Here is a 22727-nt window from a genome sequence, read left to right on the forward strand (position 1 = left end):
CTGCCTCCTACCCAATACGATTCCCATGGTGGACAAGATGGGAAAATTCTCCCCCTTTCTCCCTCACACCTCATTAGTCCCATCCACTCCCCATGCCTCATCCATACCCCAATAGCAACCTAATACCAACCCTTGCTCCCAACTTAATGTCAACTGATGCCAACCCATGCCCCCTGCCTACTGCTCTTTGCCCTTAAACCCTCCATGCTAACTCATCCAATATCCACCATGTGAAACCTCAGGAGCCACATTAAGGTGAAACAAATTAAATGCCTTGATATCTATTACAGCCTATCCTATAGTAAAACAAAAACATTCCCACTAATTAAAGTCCATTCAATGCATTTAAATCCCATCAAGTACTCAATTCCTTGTGCCAACCTGCATTCATAAGCCCACGTCAAAGAGAACTAATCCTTCAATAAAGTCTTAGAGCTGTAAATCAAACTGCGAATTTAAGATCCCCCTGTTGAGATAATTATAGTTTATGGAAAGTAGTGAAGCATTCATAATGACAAAATGATAACCTTTGGAGAAATATCAACAAAAGCTATTGTAACTGCAAAAGCAGATTCTTATTAACTCTCACTGAAACAGGCAGGCTTTTAAAGGCTAGGAATTTAAATAACTCCATAGCTTGGCAGTTTTACAAACATTATCCAGCTTTCAAGAACATTTATGGCCATAAAAATTTGTAACTCCCACAGAGCAAATTAAGGCCCTTGCTAAAGTGACAAAGGGTATTTTTGAACTCAACAATGAATTTAAATGGCCCTGCTGAGCTTGGGTTTCCCTCATGTGTGAGTCAAGCCCTGTCTCTTTTCTTCTACTTGCAAAAATAGGAAAATGGAAACAGGACTTCTGGATCTGGGTCCTGCTGCTATTTATAAAGGTCCGTGGAGTCTCCACAACACTTCAAAATTCAGGCCGAGCTTTCAGGTTGATGGTCCTTCATCAGAACTAAAGGAAGATAGAAATGTAATAGTTTGGAAGAGCGAGATTCAAGACATTGGGGCAAATTTTCCTGTTCTGTCCTCAGGGGAATCATAGCAGGCGAGGGCTGGACCATTGAAAAGTCTGTTGGCCTTGCGTGAGATTTTCTAGTTTTGGGGCGAGTGCAGCCAGAAAATCCTATCCACTGACATTGCTTCTGTCACTACATATGCCCCTAGACCTGTGGAATATTTCTAGCACTTTCTGCTTTAATTTCAGTTTTCCAACACCTCTGCATTTTGCTTTTATTTTACAAATGTTGTAGGTTTTGAGCAATGAGGTGGGGGATGCAGTGGGGCAAGTGAAAGAACAAAATGGAAGGTCTGTGATAGGGTGGTGAGCATAAGAGATTAAATAACTAAGTTTCATGGCTACGGACACACCTGCATGATTTGCTCATGTTGACAGATTAATTGCACACTGAATGAGTAGAATCCCTTTTGCCAGCTGGTCACATAGTACCTTGATACCAACATATGTTTAGTCTATTACACCATGCTGCACAGGAGCCCGGGTTATTAAAGGCATGAGTGACTCACGTCAGTTTCACCTTATTGGAGAAGCTGCATTAATTTGGTGAACAATTACATTTAATCGCATGCAAGTGCTTGATTTATAATAATTATGTTCCCACCAGTAACAGGTGAGTTTCCAGTTTCCTGATCTTCTTGTTACTAACAATCCGAATCAATTTTTCTGCTGCTGAGGTTCTGACAAATGGCCTCTTGTATGATTCTCCAAGTCTGCTCCACTGGTATCAAGGGTAATTTTTTTAGGAGAGTTGGTCAGTTAGCATTGGACCCGGAAGAGCAATTGAGGCAACAACAACTAAGTGGAAGTGTAGTTAAGGAAAAGGAATGTGGGTCTCAGTGATTACATTAACTCAAAGTATGGAAGAGAAACTGGAGAGAGAATGGGATTCAAGATTAAGGTTGGGGCTGGGATTGTGGAATGGGTTGATGGGCAAGTGGAGAGAGGCTGAATTGATGAACAAATGTGACAAAGAAATCGATGGGCTCCTCAGACTCATACTTAGATGTGAGGGTAGATAGAATAGAAAGAACAGTTTGCTGAAGTGATTGGTTATAGTGAAAAAAACTTGAGATATGTTTGCTTTCCAAGATGGTTCTAGACTAGGAGATGATTTTGGAGAGAGAGAGACCAGATGGCTATTGATGTGGTCCAGTTAATTCAGTGGATGAGTTAATTACATCTGTGAGATCCACTTCTCTCTTCGTCAACTCCAAGTCTGGTAATGAATGACTAAGCCATTTATGTGCCAAATGCACTCAAAACTGGACCCCCAGGATTCAAGTGAGCAAACAGAGCAACATTATTTGTTACACATTACAGTTTACTGATGTTCATTAACAAAAAAAAGTTGCCACAATTTGTAAAAAAGTTATTTTTCAAACAAAAATTCTTATGTATTTCAAGATACATAGGTTTTTGCTTATTTGTTTCATCCACATCTTGCTGTAAATCATACTGCACACTGACCCAATTATTAGCAAGCCTTTGTTTTAATATTTCTCCTCATTGGCTCAGTCAATTCCATCATGGAGCTGGACACTCTGGAGAGTTCCTGCCATTTTTCAGAGCGGAGGGACTGTTCCAGAGCATTCTGGGATTTCAGAGTGGATATGTCATGATCAAACAATTGTATTTCTGAATAGATTCGAGACAGCTCCTCCTCTTTATTTGAAAGCTGTGTTGAAAGAATTGAAAGTTGTGGCACGTAAATACTAATTTTCAATATGTTTGTTCGAAAACATTTCAATTTTGATGAATGCAATTGATCAAGAACACAAATTCCTGTACAGAACTTGATGGGTTAATTTTAATAAAGTAAACATCCGTTGACAAAGGAAGTCAAGAATAGTAAAATATGTTAGACTCACACATTGGATAAAATGGGATAGATTTTCAACTTGGCCTCTTGTACTACTAGTTCACTTTAGTAATGATGTGGAGATGCTGGCATTGGACTGCGATGGGAACAGTAAAAAGTCTCACAGCACCAGGTTAAAGTCCAACAGGTTTATATGGTATCACAAGCTTTTGAAGTGCTGCTCATTCATCAGGTGAGTGATGAACATTAATAATGATATTGCAGATCAGGCACCCATTACAGAAACCAAGAGCTGGATTTTCATACCTCTGTCTGTGTTAGAACAGAGTTGGGGGGACATTAAAAATGGTGGGTAGGATGAGGTTTTGAGATTCCCATGCCATTCCTGTCACTGGCTATTTTTAGCTATGTGAGAAAAGGGTGTGGAAATAAGATCCCACCCTCACTGGCTCCATTGCAGAAGGTCTTGGTGGTGTTCCCATGCACTTACAGCTTGCATCATTCTGTGTAGTTACTGTGGCAGGTTTGGAAGTAACTGGCAAAGGAGGCTTGGTAAATTGCTGCAGTGCACCTTCTAGATGGCACACACATCAGTCATGGTGCTCCAGAGATGGAGGGACTGAATGTTTAAGATGGTTATTGTCATGGAAACAAGGTGCTATCTGCCCTGGATGTTGGACTTCCTGAATTTTGTTGGAGCTGCACTCATTTAGGCAAATGGAGAGTATTCCATCAAACTCCTAACTTATACTTTATAGCCGGTGAACAGACTTTGATGAGTCAGGAGGAGAGTTACTCACCACAGAATTCCCACCTCTAACCTACTCTTGTAGTCATGGTGCTTATATGGCTGGTCCAGTTTCTGGTCAATGATAACCCCTGGGATATTGATGGGAGGGATTCAGCAATGGTAATGCAACTGAATATCAAGGAGAGATGGTTAGATTTTCTTTTGTTGCAGATTACTGCTGAGTAGGAGCTGTTTATTGGACTGTTGATGACGCCTCCAATCATATGAGAATAAACTGATGGGGCTGTAATTGGCTGGATTATATTTGTTCTGTGGTCTTGTTTTATGGTCAGAAAGACACCTGGGCAATTTTCCACATTGTTGGTTAAGTACCTGTGTTGTAATTGTACTGGAATAGATAGGCAATGGGTGCAGCTAGTTCTGAAGCAGAGAACTGCAACTGGAACCTTGTCATGATCCATAGCTTTTGCCTTCAACCATTTGTTGATATAAATTGGAATGAATCAAAAATTGGCTGGCATTTGTGATGCTGGGTACCTCAGGAAGAGCTGAACTGAGTCAGGCATACTAGAATCATAGAAATCCTACCGTGCAGAGGGAGGCCATTTGGCCCACATGCCAGCACTTACAACAATCCCACCCAGGCCTTATCAGTGTAACCAAACGTATTTACCCTGTTAATCCCCCTGACACTAAGGGGCAATTTATCATGGCCAATCCACCTAACCCACACGTCTTTGACTATAGGAAACTGGAGCACCCAGAGGAAATCCATCCAGACACAAGGAGGACCTGCAGACTTCACACAGTGACCTGAGGACAGAATCAAACCCAGCTTCCTGGCACTGAGGCAGCAGTGCCAACCACTATGCCACCGTGCTGCCCCAAGTACCGCCACTCCACTCAGCACTTGTGAGGGAAAATGGTTGCAAAGAGCAGACTGGAAATGGAGGGACACAGAAGAATGGTCCAGTTGGACCAATGAGTGGTGCAGGCTTGGAGGGCTGAAGGGCCTATTTCCTGTGCTGACCTGCTCTTTGTTCTTTTTGTTTGCCCCAGCCTTGTCTTGGGATTCCCCCATCATTGAGGATGGAAACATTAGTGAAACCTCCTCGTCAAGTTAGCTGCTTAATCATCCATCAGAATTCATGGCTGGACATGGCAGGATTAAGTCCAACCGATTTATTTGATAGTAAACTCACTAGCTTTCGAGGTTACTGAGTTCTGTCCAGAACTCTCCATTCACCTGACGAAGGGGGTAACCTCGAAAGCTAGTGAGTTTACTATCAAATAAATCGGTTGGACTTAAACCTGGTGTTGTCAGACTTTTTACTGTGTTTACCCCAGTCCAACGCCGGCACATCCACATCATGGCAGGATTGTCAAGCTTTGAGGTGATCTATTGGTTGTGGGATCATTTTGCTCTGTTTATTGAGTGCTGCTTCTGCTGCTTAGTATGCATGCAATCCTGTGCTGTAGCTTCAGCAGGTTGGCATCTGATTAGAGTGGCTACCAGACAGGGTAGGGTTGCAGATTTCCTTCACATTAATGAACCAGATGGATTTTTAATGACAATCTGGTAGTTTCATGATCACCATTACTAGCTTTTTATTCCAGATTTATTTAATTAGTTGAATATAAATTTCCTGACTGCTATGGAATTTGAACTCATGTCTCTGGACCATTAGTTCAGGGCCTAGAATATTAGTTCATTAACTAGCAACAATGCTACCATTCGAGTTACTTAGCAATTACTGAACCTGTCAATTTTCTAAGCATCAAACCATTTCTATCCGTGTTACAAACTATGAAACTCATCACAGAAAACAAGGCTGATCATGAAGATTTTGTACATATACCATACCAGAATGGATTGCAGCAGCTGCATGGTCAAGGAAGTTCTTGTGAGTTTAAGAGCATCAAACTTAAAGAATTTTTTGAAACTTTTGTTTTCCAGATTCAGAAACAGTTTAGCAATTTGCTTTTGCTGTTTTGTGGTGTGAAATATGGGGAAAAAGTTTATTTCTTTCACTATGTCATCTGTTTCCAGGATAGACACAGATATTCAAACACAAAGTTTAGAAAGCTGGGTAAGCTATGATTTTTTTCTGCATGGAAAAATAAATTAAGGTGAACTAAATTTTACTTTCTCATCCCTATCTATTCGATGAAAAATGTGCAAAGTCTGATTTATCAGAAGCCATCTTAGTTTACTTTCAATCTCCCCTGTGCAGAGACAGAACCTTAAATGAAACAGGTTCAGTCTGCGCTTAACTGCTGATGCTGTCTCATCATGGTAAATCTATCTCTTAAATTTTAATGGCTTTCACTTAAACAGCTACTAGATGCAGGAATATTTCTTTTTCCAGCTTCGATCCATTTCTCAATTAAAGTGTTGAAAATGCTTTGTTAACAGTTGTGATGCTGCATCTGCAGGTATCTGCTATGGTGGTGACAACTGAAAGCAGCATTAATGCTGTATTTATTATGGACAAAAATATTTAATTTCCTAATCTGTCTGTTCTTTCAGACACTTTGAAGCTTCCAAATCATAATAGAGGAAATAGTATAGACTACTCTGTTTATGTCGAATGTGGGTTCAATTGGCATTGATTTTTTACTTATATCTTCTTTATAACTGTTGCTAAGTGAATTAAATTGCTCAATCAAGCAACAAAAACTCTTGACCTACTTGTTGTTATCAGAAGACTGTTCCCTGAAGTATATAATCACATTATTAATTATTGGAATTTTAAATAATAGCAACCTTGATTACTTTATACCAAAAATGTTTGTGCGTCATGTTTTGGAAATGTTTGACTCTAAGGCATTTAGAAGTCATATTGCATTATTCCAAATTCTGGATTTCCTATGCAATGCAGAACATTGACTATTCCAAAGTAGAAAGTTTTTTGAATGCATTTTACACTCTGTTTCTATTTCTGCATCCAGTTATCAGCCTTAATTACTCCCATGAATAAAATTGAATCAGAGAACAGTTACAGCACAGGAGGCATTCAACATGTCAAGACCGTGCTTGTTTTCTGTTCCGGTGCATACCCAATTCCCTTTTGAAAGCCACAGTTGAATTTGCCTCCACCATCCTATTAGGCAGAACATTCCAGATCATTATCACTCCCTGTATAAAATATTTATGGATAATAGATCAGAAAAAGTAATTGAACTAAAAGCAAGAGAACAGTTAGGAAATAGTAACCATAAATTAACTAAGTTTTCATTGGAAATAACAGAGAAACCTCGGTTGTTTGCATTAGTGCAGTGGAGTGGGCACCCGTGACAGACTTAACCTGGATCTCCAGGGTAAAGGCGAGTTATTTCACTTCGTATTTCTTCAGCAGTGCATATGTGCTCTAATGGCATATGGGCGCCCATTAGAGGAAACTGTTAAGAAAAATGTATCCAGCTGGTTACTCAGGAGACAGCTGACAACCTCCCCAGCAAAAATGATTATCACTCCATCTTCATAAAGAGGCAATTAGAAAAAATACTCAGGACCCATTTTCAGCATCTTCCATACCACGACTCTAGCCAGTGACCAGTGGTGTGCCGCAGGGCTCAGTACTGGGACCTCTCCTCTTTGTAGTCTACATAAATGACTTGGAAGAGGGCGTAGGTGGTGTGATCAGCAAGTTTGCTGATGACACCAAGATGGCAGGGTTGGCGGGTACGGAACTGGATTGTCAGGTGATACAACAGGATATAGATAGGTTGGTGCAGTGGGCAGATAGGTGGCAGGTGGCATTTAATCCTGACAAATGCGAGGTGATGCATTTTGGATGGAATAATGCAGAGAGGAGCTATGTGATAAAAGGTAGGCCGATTAGGAGTATAGACATACAGAGGGACCTGGGAGTGCAGGTTCACAAATCCATGAAGGTTGCGTCACAAGTGGAGAAGGTTGTTGGGAAGGCTTATGGGATGTTAGCCTTTATAGGAAGGGGCATAGAGTATAAAAGCTGCCGTCTAATGCTTCAGTTGTACAGAACGTTGGTTAGACCGCATTTGGAGTACTGCGTCCAGTTCTGGTCACCTTACTACCGGAAGGACATGGAGTCTCTGGAAAGGGTGCAGAGGAGGTTTACCAGGATGTTGCCTGGCATGGGGGGACTGGGTTACGAGGAGAGATTGAAGAAACTGGGGCTATTCTCCTTGGAAAGACGGAGATTGAGAGGGGACATGATAGAAGTATATAAGATACTGAAGGGAATAGATAGAGTTAATAGTGAGAGACTGGGTACGAACACGAGAGGTCATCATTTAAGGGTGAGGGGGGGGAGGTATAATTTGGAGGTGAGAAGAAGGTTCTTTACGCAGAGAGTTGTGGGGGTCTGGAACGCGCTACTGAGTAGGGTGGTGGAGGCAGGAACGTTGGACTCGTTTAAGATGCAGTTAGATAGGCACATGAGTGAAACGAGAATGGAGGAATATGGTAGGGGCTATTAAATAGGGTTAAACCTCGGGAGACACCGGAAGGGCAGGCTGTATGATTAATATTTTTTGTCTTTATTCCACAGGTGGAGGTCCACCTCGTGTCAAGCGAGGGGCATGCACACGGCGGGTCGTGCGTGGGCTGCTCTTAGAAGTCCAGGAGTGGCCTAGTACTTCATGTCGGTGTGTGTGCTTGATCCTGGACCGGTAGACAGGCGCCGCAACAGCTCAGTGACTAGCACTGCTGGCTGTGCAGACACATGGATTTGGGCCTGTGTCTGTGGGAGTTTGCGCATTCTCCCTGTGGTTGCGTGGGTTTCCTCCGGGCGCTCCGGTTTCCTCCCACACCCCAAAGATGTGCTCTTAGGCTAATCGGTTTTTACCAAATTGACACTATTTCTTCCCTGAATCTGACTGAGTAGGGTTCCATTCGTAGACATGCAGGGTAGAATAGGTGTAGGGTGATGCGGCGGCACGGGCTCGTTGGGCCGAAGGGCCTGTTTCCTGTGCTGGGTTGTTCTTTGTTCTAGCCCAGAACTCATGTTGGTCCTGGGCCCATTAGGTACCTTAAACAAAAGGTATTCCAAGGGTCTATAATCAGTTGGCAGAGGGGCAGTGGGACAAGTGAAACTGCCAACGTGAGAAATCCCTCCCCTATCTCTTGCCTCTTTGACATCATGGACAATGATTGTGACAGGTCACTGCAAGTCTCAGTGAAAATACAGACTGGAATGAAATCTGGCATGTATGCATGCTAAATGTGTGTTCTGATTTATATAATTTGAGTTGTATTTCCAGAATTTTTCATCAAAAGTAACCATGTTGGACTGGAAATCAACTAATTAACTGAGACAAAAGTGAATTTAGCATGGGTTAATTGGTTGCATAAAAAGGGCTAATCAAATTTCAGAGCTACATTCACAAATATTTAAACGTAGGACAAATAAGTCAGAGGTCAAATGCATTTTAACTAGACACAAAGTGAGCAGATGAAAGGTCATGCACAAAGAAAGATTAGAGCAAACATTAAACAAGAGGCATGTGATAAACATAAATGAATTAACATAGAAAGGAAACAAAAAGGGGAAATTAGCAATGGTAAGAGGGCGAATTAGACTAGGTTGCCAGTCAATGTAAAGAGAAAGGGAGGGCAGTTTAGAACAGAGCTGAGGAGGAACTTCTTCACTCAAAGGGTGCTGAATCTCTGGAATTCTCTGCCCTTTGAAGTGGTGGAGGCTACCTCGCTAAATATATTTAAGACACGGGTAGCTAGGTTTTTGGTAGGCAAGGGGATTAAGGGTTATGGGGAAAAAGCGGGAAAGGGGAACTGAGCTACTTCAGATCAGCCATGATCTTATTGAATGGCGGGGCAGGCTCGAAGGGCTAGATGGCCTACTCCTGCTCCTACTTCTTATGTTCTTATGTTCTTATTTTCTTATTAAAAGGCTTTTAATAGCACTGAATAAAAAGATAATCCAACAAGGGATAAGGAGGGACATTAACAGCAGAAATACTTAGTAAACATATTACCACAATTTATACAGAGGAAAGTATAACTGGAATCCTAAATCTGAGGTGGAAGTCGAAGGGTCATTATTGGTGATCAAATTCCAAAGAAAAATTGTATTTTACAGTTAATGGGAATAAAAGTGGAATAATTAGGTTTAGGCCGTGTGCACTCCAGAACATTAATTGAAATTGGGGAAGAGACAGCATAAGGACTTAGCATAATTTTCCAAAGATCTTTTAAACTACTATATGGAATCATATAAAATAAGTAAGTTAAATTCCTCTTAAAGAAATGGGGAAGAAAAATGGGAAATTTAGTCTTATTTTAATTGATGGTAAATTTCTATTTTATGGATTAAGTAACAGAGGGAGAATTTCACCCACCAACCAGCTCATTTTGGAAAATTGCATGCATGTTGCAGCAAATTATCTAATATGTACAGTTGGTGAATGAGGGTTCCCACCATCTGCAAGTACTCGGAAGATACCACCTCCCCCCCCCCCACAAGCCCAAATCCATGATACAAGATGGCAATAATGAATACAGAATCGTAAACATAGCATTATCAGCAGGCAAGTATAAATAGTACAATATGTTGGAATAGTGCAACTGAATTTTATGATAAAAATCAGAGATGATTGAGGAAATAGAATAAACAGGAAATAGAATAAACAACAATTTGACATATAGATTTTCAGAAAGGCTTGATAAGGTAAAACATTTAAGAAAATTAAGGCACATGTTATTAAAGGCAATAGAGGGATAGTGAAGGATGATACGGGTACAAACAAAAAAAAACTGATTTATTTTTTGATTGGTATTTCTGTTAGGACCTTCGGCTTTCCATTTATATAAATGGTTTTGAAATAGGCACAAGAGAAATGATAATGTTTACCAATGAGAACAAATTAAGGTCAAGGGCATGGACAAATTGGCTGAGGGAATGGGTAAGTGACAAATGCAGTTCAGTGCAAAAAAACTGCAAAATGAGACAATTTGGAGGGAAGTAAATGGTGAAAGTCGAGCTGACAATGTTCTGAGCCTTCGAGGTTTAAAATCCCTAACCTGGTGTTAGCCATGACTCAGCTGATGTTTTTACAGAAGCAGACAAGAGCTTCAACACAAGAAATGAGGGACCAACAAGTGCAGCCACCAAACCAGTCTAAAAAAAAGGCCACTCCGCAGTTTTTTGCGGGAACTAAAGAGACTCCTCTCATCTCCTCCTCCCCCTTACCTCTTCTCTACCTGATTTCATTTACAAAGCTATGTCTGGCAATTTGACAGTGAAAGCCATCGCAGATGCAGAGACAATCCTGCAATTTCTAAATCTTCACTTCCGACAATATTACAACTCAACTTTAAAAACCTGCCCTGAAAAATGGATGCAACTGATCCAATTTTTATAAGTGTCATTTTATCACAGAATAGAATCCCAGCAGTATAGAGAGAGGCCATTCGGCCCATTGAGTATGTACCAACCACGATCCCATCCACATCCAATTTCTGTAACTCCACACATTTGCCCTGTTAGTCCCCTTCACATTAGGGTCAATTTAGCATGGCCAATCAACCTAACCCGCACATCTTTGAACTATGGAAGGAAACCTGCGCAGATACAGGGAGAATGTGCAAACTCCACACAGACAGTAACTGAGGCCAGAGTTGAACCTGGGTCCCTGGCACTGAGAGGCAGCAGTGCTAACCATTGTGCCACCGTGCTGTCCCTATTTGTAACTAAACTTCATGCTTGTTTGTGTGCATGTGTTAGTAATTTTATCTTTTCTTAAGTAACTTCCAGAGCAATACAATGAGAGAAACAAACCTTTTCTTTGTTAAGTATTGAGGCTTTGCTGCTAGGTTATTTAAAATTTTGTTTCTCACTCCAGGGCAAGAAAACACACACACACACACAAACACATTGTTCATGGGTGATTTTGGGGGAAACACATTTTAAAGTTTCCTTGGCGATAGAAAGGTAAAGAGGATGTTTGGTTAAAAGTGCATTGTTAGAACAAGGAAAACTTAACAATAAGTAACAACTGAAGCAAAAGTTTTAACATAATTCGAGATGGGAATCAGATAAGTAGTTGGATAGTCAAGAAGTACAAAGAACGAACAAATAAAGAAGATAATTTCCAGATGAAGAATTGGTATTGGCACAAGCACTATAGCCAAACGCTGTTTTGTGTTCTGTATTTCTCTGAAAGGCAATCTGCGACTGCAACTGCATATTTCATGGTTACATTTTAAATGTTAATTCTGATATCACTTCTCAGTGCATAAATAAATTATAAAATTATTTTACAATCTGACTGGCTTCTTTAATGTAAAGCATGGCTGATTAGGCTTTTGATTATTGCAGACAGTGAATAGTTAGGTGAAGAATCAGATACCTGATTCTGTAAATCAGTGATAAGGTCAACCAGTAGTGCTTTGTCTCTTTGCAGCTGGAGGTTCTCTTCTTCGCCACTTGCAAATCTGCTTTCTGTCTCAGCTATACGACTACGCACAGTGGCCTCATTCAGTTCAACAGAGGTCTTCCCTTGTTCGAGGAGCAGAATCTCAGGGAAAATATCAACACATAATTAGAATGAGCTGTGGAAGTTCTGATTTACTCTACCTAACACACTGCTAATCAAAATGCACAACATGATGAAGTCATCCATTCAGATATTCATTTTTCAATTTAAGTGCTGATACAGAATGTTTGAGGAGTTCCTTATTAATCATCTCAACATGGCCTTAAAAAGCAAAAGCTAGCTATCTTCCTCACATTTGATTACTGTTTCTCAATCAATTTTTGGAGTGGAATTAATGATTACTGGAACAGATGAATAATCAGAATTACAGTGAGCATATTACGACTCAGAATTTCCTGGAAATTCTAGCGATAACTATAGTGTAAGACCAGCCTATTTGGTTTGAAACATTGGTATATACAAATTCCCTGATGGTTTGCTTCACTTCTGTTATATTGTAATAAATCCTCTCATGTTCATTTGCATAGTCCTGTCCCCATGCAATCATATGCAATTCTCACATTGCTGTCAAGTAATGATTTGATGTACGTTTTTGCACAATGTGGCCCAACATCACCTGCTTCTAGTGTAATTGAGATCTCTGGAGTTTTATAACTATTGTCTGTGTAATTTAAAATAAAGGTGCGATTTGCATTGCTATCCATTGAATTACACCTGAAATTTATTAGATATCCCTTGCTACTTGCACTTCATGCATTCAGATTGTTGAACAGGCTTGACTTGTTTGCTTGCAACCTAATGTTAATGAGGTGAGCCATGAAATTCTGATTGTGGCTTACCTCCAATCAATCTGGCAGGCATAATGCATCTCCTCAGGCATTGCTCCTGGAGCTGGAAATCTAAGCTACTTAGTTACTGATCTCAGCTAAGTAAACATGGTGAGTTTCCATGTGGAGGTTAGGCATCTTATCACAGGCAAGATGAAAATTGGAAACACATTGTTTACCTATGGCGAGCCCAGATACACCTTTGCTAGCCAGTTACACATTGAGATTCATGAAAACATACCCTCAGCCCTCTTCCAAATATGGAGCATAAAATGGAGAAATCAAGAGAAAGAAGTCGCAGGGAAACAAAAATACATCAACAAGTGATGGCACCTTAGCAAATATAAAGCAGCAATATAATGCTTCCAGTATGTTTATTGTTTCTTTTAAAGAAATGTGACAGCAGAACAAGTTACAATTTCGCCGGCATTATTTTTTCAGTAACTCCAACTACCTTTTCCATCAGTTCTTTAAATTTTCTTTTCTCAATTTCCAGGAGCTCCTTATGCCTTTTAACCTCATACCGCAGTTGTTCTTCTTTGCCTTTTACAGTTATCAGTTGAACTGCACTGGAAGTTCGGCAAAAATCTGTCTCTTCCTTTAGCATCCTCTCCTACAACACATACCCCAGGAATGACATTAACAAGTAATACCAAAAATACCAGAAACAGGAGAATCAGAATTATGTTATTATTTCTCAACATTTATAATACATGGAGATCTGTATTCCTAAACATCCCAAGATGCTTCACAGAGGCATTATAAAGCAAAATTTGACATTGAACCACATAAGGAGATACTAGGGCAGATGATCAAAAGCTTGGTCACAGATGTTGGCTTTTAAATGCAAATTAAAGGAAGAAAGCAAGAGAGCTGGAGAGGTTTAGGCAGGAAACTGCAAAGTTTAGGGTCTGTGCAACTGAAGGCACAGCCACCACTGGGGAAGAAATAATAATCTGCTGAAAAATTAGGACAGTATAGGTATCTCAGAGAGTTGTAGGGTTGGAGGACATTGCACAGACAGTGAGGGATGAGACCATTAACTAGTTTGTGAATTTTAAAATGAAGGTATTGTTTAACTGAAGCCAATATAAGTCAGCAAGCACAAGGTGAATGGAATTTGATGCAAGTAGGGATATGGGCAGTAGAGGTAAGTGTAACCTCATGTGCATGAGGGTAAATTGAGAGAGGCTAGCCAGCAATGGAACAGTTAAGTCTGATGCATGAATGAGGATTTCAGCAGAAGAATGGAGGTGAGTGAAAATGGGTGATGTTAAGTAGGCGGAAATAGAGTCTTATTTAAGTCACAGATATGAAGTACAAAGTTAATTTCAGGATCAAATACAACACAGAGATTACAAACATTCTCAGACAGTTGTCATGGTGAGAGAAGGAGTCGGTGGCTAGGCACCTAAGTTTGTAGCAGGGACAAAAAACAATGGCTTCGTTCTTCCCAATATGTAATTGGAGAAAATTTCTGTTCATGTACTGCTGGATCTCAGACAAGCAGTCTGACAATTTAGCACTGCCAGAGGGATTGAGAGAGAAGGGATAGTGAAGTAGGGCTGTGAGTTGGCAGTATACATGTTGAAACAGATATGTCCTTGGACGATGTCACCAAAGGTCAGCATATAAATGAGAAATAGGAGGAGCCAAAGAAAAATGATTGGTGGACACCAGAGCTAACTGCAGGAATGGAAAGAGAAACCATTGATGACAATTCTCTGGCTCCAATTAAATAGACAAGAGTACAGTCAAGTGAAAATGAGGAAGGATAGTTTACCTTTGTTACTATGATGTAGAATGTCTTTTATGAGTTTGCCAAGTGGTATTTAAGTGCTGTAGCAAAGGTGAAAAATTGTTTGGAGCGTTTCAAACGTGGAATTCTAGGAAAGATGGACAGAAATTTGGGAAACAACAGCACATTCAAGCTCGGAGAGGGAAGGAATGGGAGATGCGTTGAAAGTTGCAAGGGTGGGGGGGTGGGGGTCAAGGGTTGGTTTTTCAGAAGAAGGATGATAAAGACATAATTTGGTGAAGGAACGAAGATCCACAAGTTGGGAACTGCCCATAAGAGGTTAAAACAACAAGAAATGTCGCATAGGTGTGCCAAAAGGGGCCATTCAACAAGCGAATGCTGGAGCAAGGATAGTCAATGCAAGGATTGTGAAATATCTTTGCTAAACCTTTTTGGGCTAGACCAGCTTCCTCTGAAAAGAATATTCAGAAGAAGAATCTGGATACCTTCAAGAAGAAGCACAAGTTAGGCAGCTTAATTTATTGGACCTATGCCAAGGATGTGCGTTTTTTGTCACGTCAAGGCTAACACCTCCACATCATGCTTTGAAGAAGTTTTGACCCGTCATATGGAGTTTTTTAAAGTTGCCATTCTGTTGGAACTTTTCCCTATTAAATCTGCAAATACTCCATGATTCATCACCCAATGAGTTCTCAGTCTCCCTTTTGTGCAGAATGGTAATTGATTATCGGACAGGATACATGTCCATATCCTGTTTGGCAGTATCCAAATCATCTGACCCTAGAACTTCTGAACCCACATTATTTGAATATATTGATCAATTTGACACCTGTGTGCTACGATAATGATAATGTTACATACACTATTTCATAAAGTAGGGAGGTCTTGCTGCAGCTGTATAGGGTATTGGTGGGGCTGCAGCTGGAGTACTGTGTGCAGTTTTGGGTGCCGCACCTGCGCAAAGATATTTTGGCCTTGGAGGGAGTGCAGAGGAGGTTTACTAGACTGATACCGGAGTCGAGGGGGTTGAGCTATGAGGAGAGGCTGAATAAACTAGGCTTGTACTCGTTAGAGTTTAGAAGAATGAGGGGAGATCTCATTGAGACGTATAAGATGATGAATGGGATGGATAGGATAGAGGTGGAGAGACTCTTCCTGCTCAAAAAAGACAGTAGGATTAGGGGGCACAGCCTCAAGATAAAGGGGGGGCGGTTTAGAACGGAGTTGAGGAGGAACTTCTTCACTCAAAGGGTGGTGAATCTCTGGAATTCTCTGCCCGTTGAAGTGGTGGAGGCTGCCTCGCTAAATATTTTTAAGACACGGGTTGATGGGTTTTTGATAAGAGAGGGGATTAAGGGTTATGGGGAGAGGGCGGGAAAGTGGAACTGAGCCACGACAGAACAGCCATGATCTTATTGAATGGCGGGGCAGGCTCGAAGGGCTAGATGGCCTACTCCTGCTCCTATTTCTTATGTTCTTATAGTAATTTATGGACATGTGGAATTATATAAAACATCTATTTCAAAATATTTTCTCACATTTCAGAGTTGAAGGAAGAGTTATGAGTAATGTGATCATATAAATAGCAATGAGAAGGCTATTGGCCTAAATATTACTAAACCAAATTTTCATTTGTTATGTACACAAAGACACCTCAAATTCAGTAACTTGGAGCCAAACTCAAAATTAATGCATGGTTAACTTTAAACAAATCCAATTGAGACTAGTTACTCAACTGAGAGCAGGGTTTTACCCATGGGCTTTGGGATAGTTGGCCAAATTGAGTTCAGAAATAGTCACCTGGCTGTGGTTTACTTCAAACTGGCCAATTCTTAGTCAGAGGGTGGATTCGTTACTCAATTTAGGACAGTGAGTGTGCTCTCGAAGCTGGAGAGCAAACAGGAGGCTCTTCAGCACAGAAGAAGCAGCAGCGTGCCTTTCTGGGAAAGTGAGAGCATGCCAGGATGGAGGCACCCTCACTCCAACATTTTAAATTTCAAAATAAAATCAGCATCCATATCACCAATAGTGGAGGGGGAGGAGACCGTGTGGCATGTTGCTGCAATGGAAGCCAGGCTGATGGGGAGGGGCTCTAAACCTGACTAGTGCACTGGCCCTGATCACTGGGAGGCCATCATAAGGCCTCCTTGTTCCTTAACCCTTTTGGGAACCTTACCAGAAAATTCAGCCTGGAGTTCCAAACATTGAGTTATTACACAAGATGAAATTCCACACACCCTTTCTAATTGCTTATTAAGCTCAAGGATCTGTGAATGCAGCACAGCATTCTCCTTGGTCAAAGCAGCACAATCATCTGCCATTTTGCTTCTGAGGAAGCGGTCCTGCCCTCTCATCACCTCTTTCTCACGGAGTTGTTGGTGAAGCTGACGGATCTCATCTCTGGGGTGGAAAGAATATTACAATGTTTTATATTGCATAGATCATATGATATATAATCAAACATATTCTGACAAGAATAGCCACTAATACCAAGATGAAAGCAAAATACTGCAGATGCTGGAATCTGAAACAAAAGCAGAAAATGCTGGAAAATCTCAGCAGGTCTGGCACCATCTGTGGAGAGAGAATAGAGTAAACATTTCAAGTTAAATGACCCTTCATCAGATGCTGTCAGACCTTTTGAGATTTTCCAGCATTTTCTGTTTTTGTGTCACGAATACCAAGTTTACACTGAAATGAATTGTTAGTTTTTTTCCTGGTGAGGAACCACCTGACTTTGACCTGTCAATCTTCCCCCTCACAATTTAAGGTCATAAAAGATCCCAGAGTAAAAATAAACAAAACCATTGAATTAGCAATAAAACAACTTCCAGCAGACTGCCTGGAAACATGAGGAGAAAAACTGAAAAGGTCTGCTTACAATTGCAGAGAACATGATTTAAAAAATACATTTCTTAAAGGTACACTAACATCGCACATTCTACAGGAGAAAGGCCTTGCTTTGAATTTTCTGGACACGCTGTCCATTTCATCGGCCCACATCAAGACAGGGATCCAGAGGGATGTGGTTTTCTCAAAGGTTAAAAGAGTGGTTTTAACTGGCTGTCATTTTGACAAATCCAAACAAGTCAAGTCCTACTTGCAGCAAAGGGACGAAATCAGCTGTGAAGACGGGGTACTTTTATGGGGGAGCTGAGAAATAGTACCTAGGCAACAGCCATTCTTCCAGGAGCTGCACAGTGCACATCGTGGGCAGGCGAAAGTGAAGATGTTGGCCAGGAACTTGGTGGTCAGGAATTGACAAGGAAATAAAGTGTGGTCAGCTGTTATGAGCATTTCCAAATGCAGAAGACCCTTCCATCCACAGCAAACCTTCACCCATGGCAGTGATCCAACCCCCCGGGACAAGGCTTTACATTGACTTTGTTGGCCCTTTTATGGGAATGATGTTTTCAATCATAGTGGATGCCCACTCAGAATGGCTCAAAGTTCGGATCGTGTGTTCAGTGACCTCATCAGCCACCACAGATAAGCAGCAACAAATTTTGTGCAACACATGGCATACAAGAGGTGATCATTTTTGACAATAGTACCGCTTTCACAGCTAGAGAATTTCGACAGTTTGTCAAGACTAATGGAATCTAATACATATAAATGGTCCCTACCACCCCATTTCCAACAGGTTGTTAGAAAGAACAGTGTACACTTGTAAAATGATGAGGTGGGAGCAATCCAACAGACCACTGCTCCTCCAATTTTTTGCTCTCAAAGAAGATGACTCCACATACTACCATAGCTAGTGTAGATACATGGGGATAGAGCCTGGGTGGGATTATGATCAGTGCAGACGTGACGGGCCAAATGGGCGCCTTCTGCACTGTAGGGATTCTATAATTCACAGGGGTTACACTAGCCAAATTGTTGGTAGGTAAATGCCTTAGGACCCACCTTGACCTCATTTTCCAAAATTTGACAGAGAGGATGGAGGCTAAGCAAGTCTCATGGATGAAGTACTATGATTCAACTAAGGGAGACAGATCATTTCAAATGAGTGACTTAGTTTTTGTCTGAAACTTTGACGGGGCGGAGTAGGGGAACCAGCTTTGGTACCCAGTAAGATTATTGTAAACACTGGTCCAATATCTTATGTCATTGAGCTACAGGGTGAAAGCACATAGGTTATATCAGAAGGTGGGAAACTGCGGTCCCCACCAAGAGTCAGCTGGATCCAGTGATACAGCCAAGTATGCAGGCAGCTAAGCCTGCACAAACAGAACCTAGTGCTTCCCAAGGAGAATCCCGTCTGTCAGTGGAAGCAGAGGAAGAGGGAATTGGTCCTGGCTCATCGTCAGAAACAGTCAATCCACCAACCACTGCCGTAGACTCTGATAACCAGACACAGTTTTGGCACGCCACAAGAGTCTGAGAGTCTCCAGATTGATTAATGTTATGAACTTTGTCAAATTGCCCCCCTTTTGGAAATCCTGTTTTGACTGCACGTAGTTGTATGTAAGATTTTTTTTGTATGATTGTAAGGGAACTTAAAAGGGGGAGAAATGTGATAGCATGGCCCTTTAAGGGGGCAATTGTTTGTGGATTACATGATCCTTCCAGGACCTAGCAGCATGGAGCACGCGAATGCTTGGGACATATAGAAGGTTGCACATGCTATTTGGCACTTCCACGGCTCCAGAAGAGTATCAATGCAGACAGCATGAGATTGTCAGTGATCTTCCTGGTGTGGAAACCATAGTTGATGATCTCCTAGTATATGGATGTGAACACACAATGGAAGAAACGTTAGCTGACCATGATCAGAATTTAATACAACTACTGGAGAGAGTTTGCCAAATAAATCTGAAGCTGATCAAGAAAGAATTGTAATTGAAGATGCCTGTACTGACTGCAAAAGGTCTTGACCCAGATCTTGACAAGGCGAGAGTTGTCGTAGTGATGCAATAACCAACAGATGTGAAAGGAATGAAACAATTTGTTGGACTTATGAGCTATTTAGCAAAATATTCTGTTCAGTTTTTTGCTGGAGTGTGAACCATTAGGAAAGTTCATTGCGTAGGGTGTGCAGTTACTGCTTGAGGTAGTAACAGGCGTGAGTGAAAATATTAAGGAGGAAAAATTTCATTTTGACGAGGGTTTCTCGAAGATCTGAGCTGAATATTGGAGAGCTAGTTGGGATAAAAATCTTCAATGTTCTCAACACAGTCAGCCCACATGATAACTTGAGAAATGCAGAGAGAAATTGCCACATCGATCCTATGCAGTGGAAGTGAACACTAATATACCAGTGGAATCACAGGCGTATATGAACAAGTAATGAAAGCTGATCCTTCACCAAAGTCGGCCAGTCATGGAGAAGGGATCTCGTCAGCTTACCAAATACAGAGCTACCATCAATCCCCAAGGCTCATGGGTCCCCAACAACTGCAATGGAACAACACAGTTACAATGGCAACAAATGCCATGGAAACAACACTCTCCGAACAAAGAACATCACTCAGGTGAACAACCAATGACAATGTGCATGCATACTATTAAGAGACTTGCACGATTTAATGACTATGTAAGCAATGCAGGTGCAGAGACTGACAAGTAGAACAAACAGCTGTTAATTCATGAGAATGGAGAATGGGTGTATAGTGGATAACTTGGGTAACTCTCAGTTACACATGATCATGCATTCAAATTTGTCTTTTTTTCTTAGGAATAGGGAATATTTGTGTTATTTTGTTCATTTTGAAAAGTTGGATATTAGAATTTTGAAATGCAACATTAATACATGTAACATAGTAATGGCTTGCTATAGTCACAGGACCTCTGCCATAATGGTATCAAGGAGTGTGGAGAGAAAGCAAGAGTGGGATACTGACATGCATGATCGACCATGATCATATTGAATGGCGGTGTAGGCTTGAAGGGCTATATGGCCTACTCCTGCACCTATTTTCTATGTTTCTATAAAGGACTCTCCCTCTCTATCAGCAAACATCTTATATCAGTTGAATAAAGACCTCAAACTAAAAAAGGTACAACTGGTGTTTTTGAACATGAAACAAGTACAATTTAACAGGCACAGTATTTTGTGCAGAGCAAACATGCTTGTAAGTTAAGCACGTCAAAGATACAAAAATGCTGGCAGTGATCTATAATAGACATTCAAATGCAACAAGGGAAAATTTACTGTGCTATGGAACTGTTATTTTTAGTGAAAGCAAACACTCCCTCCTTGAAAGATGTTAAATCTTAAACCATTCATGTGATATTCTTTGTTAGCTACATTGACTGTGAATAATTCAGTAATGCATTAATTTATAGATTGTGACATTTCAATTTGTATGCATCAAACAAATACATGTTCCTACAAGGAATAATGCATCATTTAATCCAGAGTTACTGTGAATCCATAAACTATTTTTTTGTGTAATAATACTTTTGAATGCTATTACAATAATATATTTCATCTGAATGGAATCTAATTACCCACAGGAAAATGTTACACATCAGTCTCTTACAGCTTATTTGCTTCCTGGTAAAAAAAGTTCTGGCACTTGCCCAAGAACCTTTTTCTCTTCAGACACTGGTTAGCATTTCTTAACAGATATTTAGCATTTGCTCCTTCAAGTATTAAAAAACTAGTTTGAGGTTTTAAAATCCCTCAGATGTCAAAGCCATCACAAGCCTTCCATATTGGCATACCAAATTATGTCATCTGAGTAGATATAAATTAAAGTCTACCATCCGAGGAATCTTAGTTGAAATGAATGGTCACTGACCAAGTATGATTAATATAATTTCCTCTTTCCTTCTATCTTAGTTAAAGAAAATTGAACTATGTGAAATTAAGTTTCTTATTTCACCTGTTCTAGCAGCCATTTTTCATTGGAATAGAATCCAACTATCAAAAGAAATCCATATACAGCCTGGAATTCTATCACCCATTATCACTATGCTCACTGACCGACATTGGTTTTCAATTAAACAACAATTTCAAAATTCTCACACTTGTTTTCAAATCCCTCTGGCCTCACCCCTCCTTATTTCTGTTATCCCCTCCAGCTCTACACTCTTCCTAGATATCCTTTAATTCTGCCTCTTGAGCATGCCACATTTTAATTGCTCCATCATTGGCGCCTGTAACGGTGTCTTCAGTTAATATTGGGCTAAGTCCTGGATTTTCTTCCCTAGTCATCTCTGCCTCTCAGGCTATTAAAAATCAAAGAATAAACAAAATTTCAGCATAGTATCAGGCCCTTCAGCTCTCCAAGTCTGCACCACCCATGCTGCCCGATTGAACTAAAACCCTTTATCCTTCTGGGGACCATATCCCTCTATTCCCATCCTATTCATATATTTGTCAAGATGCCCCTTAAAAGTCACTACCATATCTGCTTCCACTACCTCCCCCGGCAGCGAGTTCCAGGCACCCACTACTCTGTGTAAAACTTTTGCCTCATACATCTCCTTTAAATCTTGCTCCACACACCTTAAACCTTAGTAATTGTCTCTTTCACCCTGAGAAAGAGTTTCTGATTACCCATTCTGTCCATGCCTCTCATAATCTTGTAGACTTCTATCAGGTCGCTCCTCAACCTTTCATCGTTCCAGTGAGAATAAACCAAGTTTCTGCAACCTCTCCTCATAGCTAATGCCCTCCATACCAGGCAACATCCTGGTAAATCTTTTCTGTACTCTCTCCAAAGCCCCCACATCCTTTTGGTAGTGTGGTGACCAGAATTAAACATTATATTCCAAGTGAGGCCTAACTAAGATTCTATAAGGCTGCAAAATAACTTGCCAATTTTTAAACTCAAGCCCCAGCCGATGAAGGCAAGCATACTGTATGCCTTCTTGACTACCTTCTCCACCTGCATTGTCACCTTCAGTGACCTGTGTACCTGTACACCCAAATCCCTTTGCCTATCAATACTCGTAAGGGTTCTGCCATTTACTGTACATTTCCTATCTGGATAAGACTTTCCAAAATGCATTACCTTGTTGTTGTTTCTCCTTTTAAGACATATCTAAAAACCATCTTTTTGAATAAACTTTTTGATCATCTGTCCTAATATTTGACTTGTATGGATCATTGTTTGATAATGCTCCATATAGACACAAGTTGGCAGTCTTGTG

The 22727-nt window shown here is 40.7% G+C and overlaps 1 protein-coding gene across 1 annotated transcript in view; it reads right to left on the reverse strand.

Moving 5' to 3' along the window:
- Window positions 1-2192: 2192 nt before the first annotated feature.
- LOC145345487 (uncharacterized) overlaps window positions 2193-22727 on the reverse strand; it is a 35247-nt gene continuing 14712 nt past the window's right edge. Inside the window, exons 7-10 of the mRNA XM_080193312.1 lie at window positions 16859-17021; window positions 13317-13475; window positions 11949-12116; window positions 2193-2701 (exon numbers count right to left, since the gene is read on the reverse strand). Coding sequence (XP_080049438.1) covers window positions 2501-2701; window positions 11949-12116; window positions 13317-13475; window positions 16859-17021 — 691 coding nt within the window. The 3' untranslated portion in view covers window positions 2193-2500. The remainder of the gene's footprint in view (window positions 2702-11948; window positions 12117-13316; window positions 13476-16858; window positions 17022-22727) is intronic.

The sequence above is a fragment of the Carcharhinus amblyrhynchos genome, chromosome 7, assembly GCF_965287045.1.
Source record: "Carcharhinus amblyrhynchos chromosome 7, sCarAmb.v2.hapA, whole genome shotgun sequence".
Lineage (NCBI taxonomy): Eukaryota > Metazoa > Chordata > Chondrichthyes > Carcharhiniformes > Carcharhinidae > Carcharhinus > Carcharhinus amblyrhynchos.